The sequence below is a fragment of the Panthera leo genome, chromosome B4, assembly GCF_018350215.1.
Source record: "Panthera leo isolate Ple1 chromosome B4, P.leo_Ple1_pat1.1, whole genome shotgun sequence".
Classification (NCBI taxonomy): Eukaryota; Metazoa; Chordata; class Mammalia; order Carnivora; family Felidae; genus Panthera; species Panthera leo.
The window spans coordinates 116,498,828-116,515,041 of record NC_056685.1 but is presented as its reverse complement, the minus strand read 5'-3'; the positions used below and the strand labels follow the sequence as shown (position 1 = coordinate 116,515,041).

Genomic DNA, 16,214 nt, shown 5'->3' with positions numbered 1-16,214 from the left:
GTGTGTTTTCAAACACATTCTGGCTACAGAAGCCTCTTCTATTTTAGGAGCCTAAAGTTGAAGGCATTCCAAGGTGGAGAATTCCCTTCCCTCCTTCCTCCATCACATAATTAGAAGATTCTGTTCTATTTCTAGAACCAGAGTAGCAGCCGCTATGTTTGCATAGAGTACTGCATTTTTGCACAATGGCAAAATGGCCTTATTGAAAAGAACTTGCTTATTTTTTATGTGTCTCCTCATCCTAGAAAGGTGTAAAAGGCAATGAAAAACAATCTGGTAACAGCACAGAGGAGGCAGGCAACTGCTATTTATTGCCTTTTTTTTTAAGTTTATTTATTTATTTTGAGAGGTGAGAGCACACGAGGAGAGGGAGGGGCAGAGAGAGAGAGAGAGAGAGAGAGAATCCCAAGCAGGTTCCATGCTCCTCCCTCTGATGAGGGGCTCAATTCTATAACCCTGGGATCGTGACCTGAGCCAATATCAAGAGTCAGACGCTCAACTGATTGAGTCACCCAGCCTCCTCTCCCTTTTCTCTCTTTATGGGCCTCAGATCGCCCAGGAAGTTCCTCCACTGCAGGTAGGGCTGGAAATCTGTTCACAAGGCAAAAGGGAGCTTGTTCTGAAGCTTTTGCTTGGAAGCTGTGCAATTCCAGCCATTTGAATCTTGTTTCTTGCAGAACATCTGGGAGGCTTTCAGACTAAAAATAAAGTGGTGGTAGAATGAGGGACTCCCAACATCTTTCACCTGGTGATATGTGAGCCAGCCATTTATTGACTCTTGAATATCACTCTCACATCAGGGCTTAAGGAAGGCACTGACTGAGAAAAGTACTGAAGCTGAGGATATTGATACAGGAGTAATATTGATAGAGATATCGAAGAGGGGATGATTAAGGAAGCTTCGAAGGACAACTGTGAAGCTCCTTTTCATGAGGGCCTTCATTGTTAGTTTAAACATTCCTTGAGAATCCACTTTGTAACATAATTATGGGAAAGTAATCTGAGGCTGAGGGGAAAGGTTTTCAGTCCAAGTCACTGGATTTTGTTGGCGAGAGCTCGGGCATCTGAGTCCGTCGGACCTGGATTTGAGCGCTGGTTCTGCCGTTTACTAGACAGATGACTTTGCACGTCATTCATTTCTTCTTCCAAAAGACAGGAATGATACTATTTTAAAGCTGTAGCGTGTCCTGAATATTGCCCCCACTTCCTAGTAGGAGCTCACTGAGTGTTCGTTTTCTTTATTTTTCTTACATAAGTCCCATCTTTGGCTACCTTCTAATTTTTTCCTATGTCTAAAATTGAATACATTTCCCTCAGAAATAAATAAGTAGAGTAAAACTATCATCAGTCTATTCTGTGAGTGCATACCCGTGGCATATTTCATTCAAATAGCATTCCTACGTGGTTTTTTCTTATCTCATCATATGACCGTACTTACAATTTTTATTAAATAAATTATTATTCAAATATATAATCAAAGGAACAGATTTTATAAAACCTTTTAAAAAAATGAACATACTTTCAGTGGATATTTTTAATGATACCTTTGTTTCTTTTGAGTAGTGAGATAGCAAAAACAGAATTCCTCCTTAGAGAATACATGAAATATGGATTTTTTCTGCTGAAATTGTCTCCAAAACACTGGCAAATCCAGCAAGCGCTGAAAAAGGCACAGATGACAAAAAGTAGAGAAAGTATGAATGTCACTCTTCCGGTATTAACAAGTGAGTCACGTATTCTTAATTTCAATGAAGTAAATATCCCTAATTCTCAAATATTCTGCCTCAATATTTATTTGTTCTTTATTAAATAGTCAAAATTTCTATTTTAAGCAGAACCTGAACAAGGATTCCCACTCTCTCTGATATTATAAATTATTAATTTGCAAACTCAAGTTAATTTCAGATATAAAGCAATAAAAAGATATGCATAGAGAAATAGAAAATATTTATTTGCAGATGATATGATAGCATACCTAGAGCCCCCTCACCCTCCTATACGAAATCTGAAAAGCTATTTGATTTTATTAAAGGTTTCTGCAGAGTAAATGGACACAAACTCAATTATACTTTACTAACCTCACATATTAACTTAGATAGACTAACTTTATTAACCAGAAAGTATACAAGAAAATCAAATTCAAGAAGGCAACAATAGCCTTAATTGTGTGACCTGGAGATTTGACAAAAAGACAAAAAGAGAACTATGTCGTGTTTTTAGAGAGGAAGGTTGATATTGCAAAGGTGCCAATTTTTCTGAAATTAATGTATAAGTTTTGTGGAATTATAATAAAAATGTTACCAAAAACTTGCCAGGCAATTGAGTGTTGGTTGGGGAGAACTTTGCACAATGATTCTGAGGTCCATCTAGAAAGATAAATACTTCTAAAGTTAAAAGAGAATATAGGGTGTTACTAATCTTTTAAGGAATAATATCACAAAGTCTCAGAAGTTAACACAGCATTGGTACTGGTGTTAGGAAATTAGCTTGATGAACCAGAAATAGATGTATTATATAGAAGAACTAAGTAAGTGATCAAAATGGGGTTGCAAATCAAAGAGGAAAACTACCTCTTCCAGCAACATTGGGGTAACAAGGACCAGACTCACCCTCCTGCCTAAAAAAAGAAAAAAACCTGAAAAATATATGAAACAACAGGTTTCAGGTATGAGGCATCAAGGAGAGAAGCAAGGAGAGAAGATGATCCGTGAGAGAGGAGAGACAAATGAAAAGAGCCCAATGAAGGCCTCAACATACTGCCTGGGGAGCTTTTCCAGGGTGCAAGGTCAGGAGGAGGAGCCTAGCAGTCCCCATGAATTGAAAAGAGAGCTACAGGTCCAGGGAGGCTGGAGTTCCCTGAGCAGAGTAATGGAGAGGAGAGAGCTACAGAGAGTTCTCGGCAGAGTCTTCAGCTGAGAGCTGATCCTGAGACTCCGGGGTAAGAGCATTTACCCCATAGAAGTCAGTAAACTACAAATCAGGGGGAAGTCTTTTCCGGAGAGCTGACTGTTAAACATTTACCAGCGCACCAGGGATGGCTTCTCTACTCAGTTCCCTGTATCTCTCCCTGTGCTGTGATGAAATTAGATCATCTTTCAGAGTACGGAGCAGAGTGATGGCACTTGGCTAAACTCAGTACACAGTGTTTAACAAGAGATAAAACAAAAAGAAGGGAAAGCCAGGAAGTATTTGCATTTAGCAGCTTAAAATCTAGTGCTCCTAGATTTGTCCTTTAACTGAAGGATGCTCAGAAACCAGTGAGTCCCTCAGTCCAGAGTGAGTGGCTGACACTGGGATTACAGAGTTTATGACAAACTGATGCAGAGACCTCTCTGCAGAGAGACCTCCTCATGTCCCCTAGGTCCATTCCCATCCATTCTGCCTGTTCAGAGACCAGCACTTGCCGTCTGCATCGTTCATTGCTTGTTGCAATACTCCCATCCTCTATTTCTGTCTCTGTACGTTTTCACCATGAGACGAACTTCATTCCCAGAAGTGTTTCCCCCCCTCTTTCTCTCTCCCTTTTATTTTCCATTTCTAGAATTAAAGACGAAGAAAAATGAGGGCAGTATTGAGGATTCCAGGAAGACATCTTTTTCAGACAATTCTATGGGAAGAGGTAGCCAAGGTAACACTAGAGACTTGAGACTTCACTTACAAAAGTAAAACCAGAGAAGGTGTCCATCTCAAAGTGGAAATCCAGGACCTATAAGCTAACCTGGAAAACAGGACTTGGTGTCCACATCACCCGTAATCCTTGGGAGCTAGGAGTTCCATTTCTTTCTCTCTGACATTATTACAAAACTTGGAGAGGTGGATGAATGGACAAGACAGGCAGAGAAATCAGGGGCAAAGGACCTGATACAACTCATTCCCTCCACAAGTGCACATCGTTTGTAATTTTTACGTTGATTGAAAATCAGTGATTATACAAGAAATATATATGGTTAGGTAAGAAATAGAACCATAAATATTTCACTATTTATGTTCCTGATTGTGACTGTCAATAGTTGTATCATGTTTTTGACAATATGTACTCTGCAACCCCTGCACCCTGCACAACCACTGCCTTTGATTTTATTCTTAGGCTTGAACCCACTTTCACTAGAATAAAAGAACTCCACTTTTTGTGATTATTATTCTAATAATGATAAAAAGAAGTAATGGGCATATCCATGCAGAGAAATGAATATCTTGCACCAAGTAACAAGGAATCATTTCTAATTACATGTTATTTCTTTTCACCTCCACCATCACCAATGACATGGACTTCGCCTGGACATTTTGAACAGGAAAACCCCACAGGAAGACCACCTTCACCCTAGAGAATAAGAAATCATCCTTATCAAAGTACAGTACACACTTGATTAACTCTCGGGAACTGTGAATGTTTTTGCAGCATATATCCCTTTTAGCCTTTCTTCAACAAATATACCATGTATCTATACCCATCCTAACAGATCCTGGAGGTAGTGGTTGCCATTTCTGGGTGCTCCTGAGTTGATGGAGTTCTCACAGGGCTCCCCTCATTCTTTCATGAGTGCCTGCCACTGCCATCTGCAGAAATTGCCTACCCTTTGCATCTTGGGTCTGGCCCTCTCAGAACCATTGCTTAATTGTTTCTTAAGCTACTCTGCCAACCCCTGTGTTTGCAGTTTTACAAGGTCATTCAAAATCGCTGCAATAGGACCACAAAGCATTGTTTGTTTTGCCCCTTATTTGTTTGTTGACTCAATTATACTCATTATTTTTCTAATAAATTGCTAGTTCTCAACCCTGCCTATCCCAGGGAAGCTTTAAGAAAATATACTGATGCCCAGGATGGGTACACTGGCCCCAAGGAAAGGATCTGGGCCATGACAATCACACATGACAAAAGTCAGTGCAGATACCATACTCTGAATTCTAGGGACCCTGAAGTTGCTCCACTTCTGTGGCATTTAACAATCAATGTTTTGTTTTTAATTAAATTTTTTATTTTGAGATAGTTGTAGATTCACATAGTTTCAGGAAATACAGAGATCCATGTACCCGTAACCAGTTTCCCCCAATGGTAACATCTTGCAAAATTGTAGTACAATATCACAACCAGGATATTGGCATTGATACAGTCAAGATGCAATCAAATACAGAACATCACCATGAGGATTCTTCATCATGCCCCTTAGCAGTATACCCACTTCCCTCCCTCCTCCTCTCCCTAACTCCTGGCAACCACTAATCTGTTCTCTATTGCTTCGATTTCTGTCATTTCAAGAATGTTATATAAATGCAATCATACATTATGTAACCTTTTGGGATTGGATGCTTTACAGAGGATAATTCTCTGAAGGTTCATCCAGGCTGTTGGATCTATCAATAGTTGGTTCCTTTTCATTGCTGAGTAGTATTTACAGTTAACCCTTGAACAACATGGGTTTCAACTGTGAAGATTCCCTTAAATGTGGAATTTTTTTCAATAAATATAGTACAGTACTGTAAATGTATTTTCTCTTCCTTATAATTTTCTTAACATTTTCTTTCATCTAGCCTACTTTGTAAGAATATAGTATATAATACATATAACATACAAAATATGTATTAATTGACTGTTATTGGTAAGGATTCTGGTCAATAGTAGGCTATTAGTAGTTAAGTTTTGGGGGAGTCAAAAGCTATGTGTGGATTTTTGACTGCATAGGGGGTTGGCTCCCCTAACCCCTGTGTTGTTCCAGAGCCAACTGTAGATGATATGTACACACTACAAATTAACTATTCACTCATTGAACAACATCCAGATTGTTTCTAGAGTGGAGCTATAACATTACTATAAATATATTTGTGCAATTTTTTTGTGTGCACAGAATTTGCTTTTCTCTGGAATAAATGCCTAGAGTGCAACTGTTGAGTTGGATGGCAGGTGCATGCACAGTTTTTAAAGAAACTGCCAATTTGTTTCCCAGAGTGGCTGTAGCATTTTACATTCCCACCAGCAATGAACAAGGGATCCAGTTTCTCTCCATTCTCACCAACATTTACCATTTTGATTTTTAAAAATTTTAGCTATTCTGATTGATGTATATATCTTATTGTGCTTTTTCTAAAAAAAAAAATCTTATTTCTGGTTCTTTTTTATTTGAGTATAGTCGACATACAATACTACATTAGTTTCAGGTGTACAATATAGTAATTGGATGCTATGCTCATCGCAAGTGTAGTTACCATCTGTCATCATACAACACTATTATGATATCTTTGACTATATTCCTATGCTGTGACTTTTATTCTCATGACTTATTCATTCCATAACTGGGAGCCTGTATCTCCCACTCCCCTTCACCCATTGTGCCTATCCCCCAACCCCCTCCTCTCTGGAAGACAAATAATTAGTTTGTTCTCTGTATTTATAGGTCTGATTCTCCTTTTTGTTTATTCATTTGCCTTTTAGATTCCACATATGAGTGAAATCACATGGTACTTGTGTTTCTCGTCTGATTTATTTCATTTACCATAAGACTCTATGTCCATCCATGTTGTTGCAAATGGCATTATCTCATCCTTTTTTTTTTTTTTTTTGGATGCATAATCTTCCTATCTTTTGTGCTTTTTATTTGCATTTCCCTAGTAACTAATGTTGTTGAACATCTGTTCATGTACTTGATAACCTTATATCTTGTTTTGTGAAATGTCTGTTCACGTCTTTTGCCAGTTTTCTAACTGGATTGTCTGGTTTTGTTTCTTACTGTTGAAGTTTGAGAATTCTTTATATATTTCTATATTAGCCCTTTGTGGATATGTAGCTTGCAAATATTTCCCCTCAGTCTGAAGATTGTCCTTTCTCTTACCAGGGTCTTTTGTAGAACAAAAGATTTTGATATTGATGGAAGTCCAATTTATCAATCTTTTCTAATGTGGATCATGCTTTTCATGTCAGGTCTAAAACTTTAAACTAGTCCTAGACACCAAGGATTACTTTTCATGTTTTCTCTGAAAAGTTTTTATAGTTTTACATTTAAGTCTGTGATCGATTTTAGGTTAATTATTTTTGAATAAGGTGTGAGATTTAGATTGAGAGGTTTTTTGTTTGTTTGTTTGTTTGTTTGTTTGTTTGTTTGTTTTTTGCCTATGGATGTCCATTGCTCTAGCACCATTTGTTGAAATGGCTTCTCCACTGAATTGTTTTTGTATCTGTGTCAAAAATCAGGCATATTTGTTCAGGTCTGTTTCCAGATTCTCTATTCTGTTCCATTGATCTATGTGGCCGTCTAACACCAATACCACATGGTCTTTATTACTATAAGCTATTAGTCTTGAAATCATTTAGACTGGTTCTTCTTACTCTATTCCTTTTTCAAAATTTTGTTGACTATTCTAGTTCCTTTGGCTTTCCATGCAAATTTTAGAACAATTTTATCTATATCTACAAAAAAAACCACTTGCTGGAATCATTAGAATTGTGTTAAAACCTTTTTATGGTTTGAATTATGTCTCCCTATATCTTTATAAAAGATATATTAAAGTCTAATCCATGGTACTATCTATGAATGTTACCTTATTTAGAAATAGGATCTTTGTAGGTATAAGCAAATTGAATCCATGAGGGTAGGCCCTTAATCCAGTATGACTGGTATCCTGAAGAGACACAGAGATGCAGGAAGAACGCCATATGACAACAGAGGCAGAGATTGGAGTGATGCATCTACAAGCCAAACTACACCAATGATTGCCAACCACACAAGAAGCTAAAAGAAAGGCATGGAAGCGATTCTTCCCTGAAGACTTCAGGGAGAGCATGGCCCTGCTGACAGCTTGATTGTGGACTTCTAGCCTCCAAAACTGTGAGAGAATAAGTTCCTGTTGTTTTAAGCCACCTTGTTTGTGGTACAGCAGCCCTAGGAAACAAATTTGAACCTGTATATCAATTTGGGGAGAACTGACATCTTTAACTATATTAACTCTTACAATCCATGAACATAGTATGTCTCTCCATTCATTTAGATTTTCTTTGATTTTTGTTCATCAGCTTTTCATAGTTTTCAGCATACAGGCCCTGTGCATATTTTGTCAGATTTAAACATAATAGTTTTCCTATTTTTTTCTTTTTGAGAAATTGTAAATGGAACTGTATTTTTAATTTTAGTGTTCTTGTGTTCATTGCTAGTATATAGAAATACAATTGATTGTTGTACTTTCATATACTCTGATTTTGAAGAGCTCACTTATTAGTTCCAGGAATTTTGGGTTTGTTCCTTTGGGGTTTTTTTTTATATTCCTTTGGATTTTCCATGTAGACCACCATGTCATCTGCAAATAGAAACAGTTTTATTTCTTCCTTTATGATACGTATGCCTTTTATATCCTTTTCTTGCCTTACTGCAGTGAGTAGAACATTCTATGTGGAATAATAGTAGTGGGAGGAGACATCCTTGCCTTGTCCAGTCTTAAGAGGGTTCGGGTTTTCACCATTAAGTAAAATGTTAGCTGTAGGATTTTTATACAGATAACCTATCAACTTCAGGAAATCCTCTCTAGTCTAATTTCTCTGTGAGTTATCATAAATGAGCATTGAATTTTGTCAACTGCTTTTTCTGAATCTATCAATACACACAGTAACATGCAAGCACCACATTCACTCCTCAGAAAGCTCACCACTCTCATAGTTTCTTTCATTCATTCAACCAGTACTTATTGAATGACCTGTGGACCCAACAGTAAGTAAAACACAGTCTCTACCCTCAAGAAGCTTATCATCTAGTGAGAAAACAGACAAGGGATTAGTCAGCTACAATATAATAGATAATACCACTGGAAAGATAAGCTCAGAGTGCCACAGGCATGCAAAGGAAGAACTCTTAACCCAGATGACAGGTGAGGGAGTAGGAGAGCAAGGGCAGGATAAGTGAACACTCTCCAGAACAGATGGCATCCAAGCTGAGTCTGGTGAGAGGAGGAGGCATCGGGGAAGACAAGCTCTGGGAGAAGTTGGAGCCTTTTGTCACAGAGGTGGCAGAGGTTGGTTCTGTGAAAGTGAGAGGCTCAAGGGGCAGATAAGTACTGTATCATGAGCAGGTAAGCGTGGTGCCATCCTAAGGAGCCTGGATTTGTCCCAGGGGTCCTGGGGAGACACTGAGTGTTTTAAGCAAGAGTGTAACAGGGACTCAATTGGATTTGCATTTTAGCAAATTGGATGTGGGAGTATTTTATCGAATAAAATGGAGGGAGACAAAAATAGAGATAAGAAGGGACAGTTAGGAGCCTGTTGTCACAATTCAGGGGAGATATAATGAACTGCCTCAATAAGATAGTGGCGGTAGGAACAAAGAAGGAAGGGCTGTGAGACACCTCAGGGAAGTGGTATTGACAGGCTTTGAAAGGCTCACATAAAAGATTGGGGGAAGTGTGAGGAAAAGAGAGTGGTCAAAAAACTCACAAATTTTGTCAAAGATAACTCTCAAATTTCTGGGGGGCAATGGAGTATATAGTGTTGTCATTCAATAATTTTGGGATCACAGTAAGGGGAGCAGGCCTGAAAAGGAAAATAAGGAGTATGATTTTGGATTGTCTTATTTTTAGCTCCTTGTAGGGCAGCCAAGTGGACATTGATGTCCTCTGGAAGTTAGACATTGAAGTCTAGAGCTCAAGAGAAAAAGATAGATATGTGGGAGCCATTAGTATATTAGCAGTAGTGGAATCTATGAGAGAGGATGAAATAACCCCAAAAGAGTGGGTACAATGAGAGGGGAAGAAAGCTGAGAAACCATAGACATTTATGTCAGAAAGGAAACCAAAAAGGTAACAAGAATTTCAGAGAGGCGGGAAAAGACTAATTAAAAAATGATACCACTGGGGCGCCTGAGTGGCTCAGTCAGTTAAGCATCCGACTTCCACTGGGGTAGCTGAGTGGCTCAGCCAATTAAGCACCCAACTTCAGCTCAGGTCATGATCTCATGGTTTGTGAGATCCTGCGTCGGGCTCTGTGCTGACAGAGCCGACTTGTGCTCTGTCTCTCTCAAAAAGAAATAAAACATTGAAAAAAAAGAAAAAGAAAAGAAAATGATACCACTGGATCAAGAGAAGAGTTGGGTAGGACAATAGTTATCAAATGCTTTCTCAGGGGACATTTCCCAAATATTCGCTTACGTCAATGGCTCTTTCTCTGTTTTCCCATCACTTAAAGGGCAGTTCCAGGTAGGTATTTTGTCCCCTCAAACTCAACACGAACAAAGAAAATATTAATCTTTTTCTTATCTTACCCTTAAACTGTTCTCCATCTTGTTAGGGCTACTTCCATCATTCCAGGCTCACAGATTACAAATGTTGGAGTCATCTTTGTCTCTTCTCTTTTGGCCCTAGTAGCTCTTTCTACTCTTGGGTCCCATGATTTCATTCTTCCATATAGCTCTAGAATCTCCTTCCTCCCCTAACCCACTTATTCACTTTCCCCTTCATTACTACCCTCTACTTGAAAGCGATATATATATATATATATATATATATATATATATATATATATATATATTATATACTATATATACATATATATACACATATATGTATACATATATATACATATATACATATAGTATACTATATACTATATATGCATATATATACATATATATATATGTGTGTGTATATATATATATATATATATATATATATATGTATATATATATATGTTATTGTCAAATTGGTTTCCATACAACACCCAGTGCTCATCCCAACAGGTGGTCTCCTCAATGCCCATCACCCACTTTCCCCTCTCCCCCATCCCCCATCAACCCGTAGTTTGTTCTCAGTATTTAAGAGTCTCTTATGGTTTGCCTCCTTCCCTCTCTGTAACTTTTTTTTCCCCCCTTCCCCTCCCCACTGATCTTCTGTTAATTTTCTCGGGATCCACATAAGAGGGAAAACATATGGTATCTGTCTTTCTCTGCCTGACTTATTTCACTTAGCATAATACTCTCCAGTTCCATCTACATTGCTAAAAATGGCCAGATTTCATTCTTTCTCATTGCCAACTAGGATTCCATTGTATATATAACCACATCTTTATCCATTTGTCAGCTGATGGCCATTTAGGCTCTTTCCATAATTTGGCTATTGTTGAAAGTGCTGCTATCAACACTGGGGTGCAAGTGCCCCTATGCATCAGCACTCTTGTATCCTTTGGGTAAATTCCTAGCAGTGCTATTACTGGGTCATAGGGTAGATCTATTTTTAACTTTTTGAGGAACCTCCACACTGTTTTCCAGAGTGGCTGCCCAATTTGCATTCCCACCAACAATGCAAGAGGGTTCCCATTTCTCCACATCCTCGCCAGCATCTATAGTCTCCTGATTTGTTCATTTTAGCCACTCTGACCGGCGTGAGATGATATCACAGTGTGGTTTTGATTTGTATTTCCCTGATGAGGAGTGACGTTGAGCATCTTTCCATGTGCCTGTTGGCCATCTGGATGTCTTCTTTAGAAAAGTGTATATTCGGGGCGCCTGGGTGGCGCAGTCGGTTAAGCGTCCGACTTCAGCCAGGTCACGATCTCGCGGCCTGTGAGTTCGAGCCCCGCGTCAGGCTCTGGGCTGATGGCTCGGAGCCTGGAGCCTGTTTCCAATTCTGTGTCTCCCTCTCTCTCTGCCCCTCCCCCGTTCATGCTCTCTCTCTGTCCCAAAAATAAATTAAAAACGTTGAAAAAAAAAAAAAAAGAAAAGTGTATATTCATGTTTTCTGCCCATTTCTTCACTGGATTATTTGTTTTTGGGGCGTGGAGTTTGGTGAGTTCTTTATAGATGTTAGATACTAGCCCTTTATCTGATATGTCATTTGCAAATATCTTTTCCCATTCCGTTGGTTGCCTTTTCATTTTGTTAATGGTTTCCTTTGCAGTGCAGAAGCTTTTTTATCTTGATGAGGTCCCAATAGTTCATTTTTGCTTTTAATTCCCTTGCCTTTGGAGATGTGTCAAGTAAATTGCTGCAGCTGAGGTCAGAGAGGTTTTTTCCTGCTTCTCCTCTAGGGTTTTGATGGTTTCCTGTCTCACATTCAGGTCCTTCATCCATTTGGAATTTATTTTTGTGAATGGTGTAAGAAAGTGGCCTAGTTTCATTCTTCTGCATGTTGCTGTCCAGTTCTACCAGCATCATTTGTTAAAGAGACTGTCTTTTTTCCATTGGATATTCTTTCCTGCTTTGTCAAAGATTTGTGGGTCCAATTCTAGAGTCTCTATTCTATTCCGTTGGTCTATGTGTCTGTTTTTGTCTATGTGTCTGTTTTGACAATATCATACTGTCTTGATGATTACAGCTTTGTAGTAGAGTCTAAAGTCTGGGATTGTGATGCCTCCTGCTTTGGTCTTCTTCTTCAATATTACTTTGGCTATTCAGGGTCTTGTGGTTCCATACAAATTTTAGGATTGCTTGTTCCAGCTTTGAGAAGAATGCTGGTGCAATTTTGATTGGGATTGCACTGAATGTGTAGATCACTTTGGGTAGTATTGACATTTTAACAATATTTATTCTTCCAATCAGAAGAATAAACTTCCATTTATTTGTATCTTCTTCAATTTCCTTCATAAACTTTCTATAGTTTTTAGCATACAGACCTTTTACATCTTTGGTTAGGTTTATTCCTAGATATTTTATGATTCTTGGTGCAATTGTGAATGGGATCAGTTTCTTCATTTGTCTTTCTGTTGCCTCATTATTAGTGTATGAGAATACAACTGATTTCTGTACATTAATTTTGTATTTTGTGACTTTGCTGAATTCATGTACCAGTTTTAGCAGACCTTTGGTGGAGTCTATCAGGTTTTCCATGTATAGTATCATGTCATCTGCAAAAAGTGAAAGCTTGACTCCATCTTTGCCAATTTTGATGTCTTTGATTTCCTTTTGGTGTCTGATTGCTGATGCTAGAACTTCCAACACTATGTTAAACAACAGCGGTGAGAGTGGACATCCCTGTCGTGTTCCTGATCTCAGGGGGAAAGCTCTCAGTTTTTCCCCATTGAGGATGATATTAGCTGTGGGCTTTTCATAAATGGCTTTTATGATGTTTAAGTATGTTCCTTCTATCCCAATTTTCTTGAGGGCTTTTACTAAGAAAGAATGCTGAATTTTGTCAAATGTTTTTTCTGCATCAGTTGACAGAATCATATGGTTCTTATCTTTTCTTTTATTAATGTGATGTATCACATTGATTGATTTGTGAATATTAAACCAGCCCTGCAGCCCAGGAATGAATCCTGCTTGATCATGGTGAATAATTCTTTTTATATGCGGTTGAATTCGATTTCCTAGTATCCTGTTGAGAATTTTTGCATCCATATTTATCAGGGTTATTGGCCTGTAGTTCTGGTTTTTGGGGGTTTGTTTGTTTGGTTGGTTGGTTGGGTTGGGTTTGTTTTGTTTTTGTTTTTGTTTTTTTGCTGGGTCTCTGTCTGCTTTTGGAATCAAAGTAAGGCTGGCTTCATAGAATGAGTCTGGATGTTTTCCTTCCCTTTCTATTTTTTGGAACAGCTTGAGACGGATAGGTATTATCTCTGCTTTAAATGTCTGGTAGAATTCCCCAGGGAAGCCATCTGGTCCTGGACTCTTATTTGTTGGGAGATTTTTTTTTTTTAATTTTTTTTCAACGTTTTTTTATTTTTATTTTTGGGACAGAGAGAGACAGAGCATGAACGGGGGAGGGGCAGAGAGAGAGGGAGACACACAATCGGAAACAGGCTCCAGGCTCCGAGCCATCAGCCCAGAGCCTGATGTGGGGCTCGAACCCACGGACCGCGAGATCGTGACCTGGCTGAAGTCGGACACTTAACCGACTGCGCCACCCAGGCGCCCCTGTTGGGAGATTTTTGATAACTGATTCAATTTCTTCACTGGTTATTGGTCTGTTCAAATTTTCTTTTCTTCTTGTTTGAGTTTTGGAAGTGTGTGGGTGCTTAGGAATTTGTCCATTTCTTCCAGGTTGTCCAGTTTGTTGGCATATAATTTTTTATAGTATTCCCTGATAATTGCTTGTATTTCTAAGGTATTGGTTGTAATAATTCCATTTTCATTCATGATTTTATCTATTTGGGTCCTCTCCCTTTTCTTTTTGAGAAGCCTAGGTAGAGGTTTATCAATTTTGTTTATTTTTTCAAAAAACCAACTCGTGGTTTCATTGATCTGCTCTACTGTTTTTTAGATTCCATATTGTTTATTTCTGCTCTGATCTTATTTGTCTCCTTCTCCTGGGTTTGGGGTGTCTTTGCTGTTCTGCTTCTAGTTCTGTTAGGTGTGCTGTTAGATTTTGTATTTGGGATTTTTCTTGTTTCTTGAGATAGGCGTGGATTGCAATGTATTTTCCTCTCAGGACTGCCTTTGCTGAATCCCAAAGCATTTGGATTGTTGTATTTTCATTTTCACTTGTTTCCATATTTTTAAAAAATTTTTTTCTCTAATTTCCTGGTTGACCCATTCATTCTTTAGTAGGATGTTCTTTAACCTTCATGGTTTTGGAGGTTTTCCAGATTTTTCCTGTGGTTGATTTCAAGTTTCATAGCATTGTGATCTGAAAGTATGCATGGTATGATCTCAATTCTTTTATACTTATGAAGGGCTGTTTTGTGACCCAGTATGTGATCTATCTTGGAGAATGTTCCATGTGCACTCGAGAAGAAAGTATATTCCATTGATTTGGGATGCAGAGTTCCAAATATATCTGTCAAGTCCATCTGATCCAATGTATCATTCAGGGCCCTTGTTTCATTATTGATTCTCTCTGTCTAGATGATCTGTCCATTGTTGTAAGCGGAGATTTAAAATCTCCTGCAATTGCCACATTCTTATCAATAAGGTTGTTTATGTTTGTGATTAATTGTTTTATATATTTGGGGGCTCCTGTATTCGGTGCATAGACATTTATAATTGTTAGCTCTAGACCCTGTAACTATTATATAATTCCCTTCTTCATCTCTTATTACAGCCTTTAATTTAAAGTCTAGTTTGTCTGATATAAGTATGGTTACTCCAGCTTTCTTTTGACTTCCAGTAGCATGATAGATAGTTCTCTTTCCCCTCACGTTCACTCTGAAGGTTTCTTCAGGTCTAAAATGTGTCTCTTGTAGACAGCAAATAGATGGGTCTTGTTTTTTTTAATCCATTCTGATACCCTATGTCTTTTGGTTAGAGCATTTACTCCATTTACATTCAGTGTTATTATTGAAATATATGGGTTTAGAGTCATTGTGATATCTGTAGGTTTCATGCTTGTAATGGTGTCTCTGGTACTTTGTGGTCCTTGCAACATTTCACTCACAGAGTCCCCCTTAGGGTCTCTTGTAGGGCTGGTTTAGTGGTGATGAATTCCTTCAGTTTTTGTTTGTTTGGGGAAACCTTTGTCTCTCCTTCTATTCTGAATGACAGACTTGCTGGGTAAAGGATTCTTGGCTGCATATTTTTTCCATTCATCACATTGAAGATTTCCTGCCATTCCTTTCTGGCCTGCCAAGTTTCAGTAGATAGGTCTGCTACTACCCTTATGTGTCTACCTTTGTATGTTAAGGCCCCTTTATCCCTAGCTGCTTTCAGAATTCTCTCTTTATCCCTGCATTTTGCCAGTTTCACTATGATATGTCATGCAAAAGATTGATTCAAGTTATGTCTGAAGGGAGTTCTCTGTGCCTCTTGGATTTCAATGCCTGTTTCCTTCCCCAGATTGGGGGAAGTTCTCAGCTATGATTTGGCCAAGTACACTTTCATCCCCTTTCTCTCTCTTCTTCTTCTTCTGGAATTCCTATGATACAGATATTGTTCCATTTGATTGTATCACTTAGTTCTCTAATTCTCCCCTCATACTCCTGGATTTTTTTTATCTCACTTTATCTCACCTTCTTCTTTTTCCATAATTTTATCTTCTTATTCACCTATTCTCCCCTCTGCCTCTTCAATCCGTACTGCAGCTGCCTCCATTTTATTTTGCACCTCATTGATAGAGGTTTTTAATTCATCATGACTATGTTTTAGCCCTTGATCTCTGTAGCAACAGATTCTCTGCTCTCCTCTATGCTTTTTTCAAGCCCGGGTATTAATTTTATGACTATTATTCTAAATTCTTGTTCTGTTATATTGCTTAAATCGGTTTTGATCAATTCATTAGCTACTTCCTGGAATTTCTTTTGAGGAGAATTCTTCCATTTCGTCATTTTAGCTAGTTTTTTTGTCCCTTATGTGTTTTAAAAGCTTGTTGTGTGCTCTGCA

At 38.3% G+C, this 16,214-nt stretch overlaps 1 protein-coding gene across 3 annotated transcripts in view; it reads left to right on the top strand.

Moving 5' to 3' along the window:
• CCDC38 (coiled-coil domain containing 38) overlaps positions 1 to 16,214 on the top strand; it is a 58,228-nt gene that overhangs the window by 23,465 nt on the left and 18,549 nt on the right. Inside the window, exons 8-10 of one of the 3 annotated variants that reach the window (XM_042947424.1) lie at positions 1,564 to 1,724; positions 3,542 to 3,628; positions 4,293 to 4,350. The exons of 1 other annotated variant lie outside the window; for it this stretch is intronic. In XM_042947424.1, the coding sequence (XP_042803358.1) occupies positions 1,564 to 1,724; positions 3,542 to 3,628; positions 4,293 to 4,350 (306 nt within the window). The remainder of the gene's footprint in view (positions 1 to 1,563; positions 1,725 to 3,541; positions 3,629 to 4,292; positions 4,351 to 16,214) is intronic. One more of the 3 variants, XM_042947425.1, reaches the window with a different exon arrangement.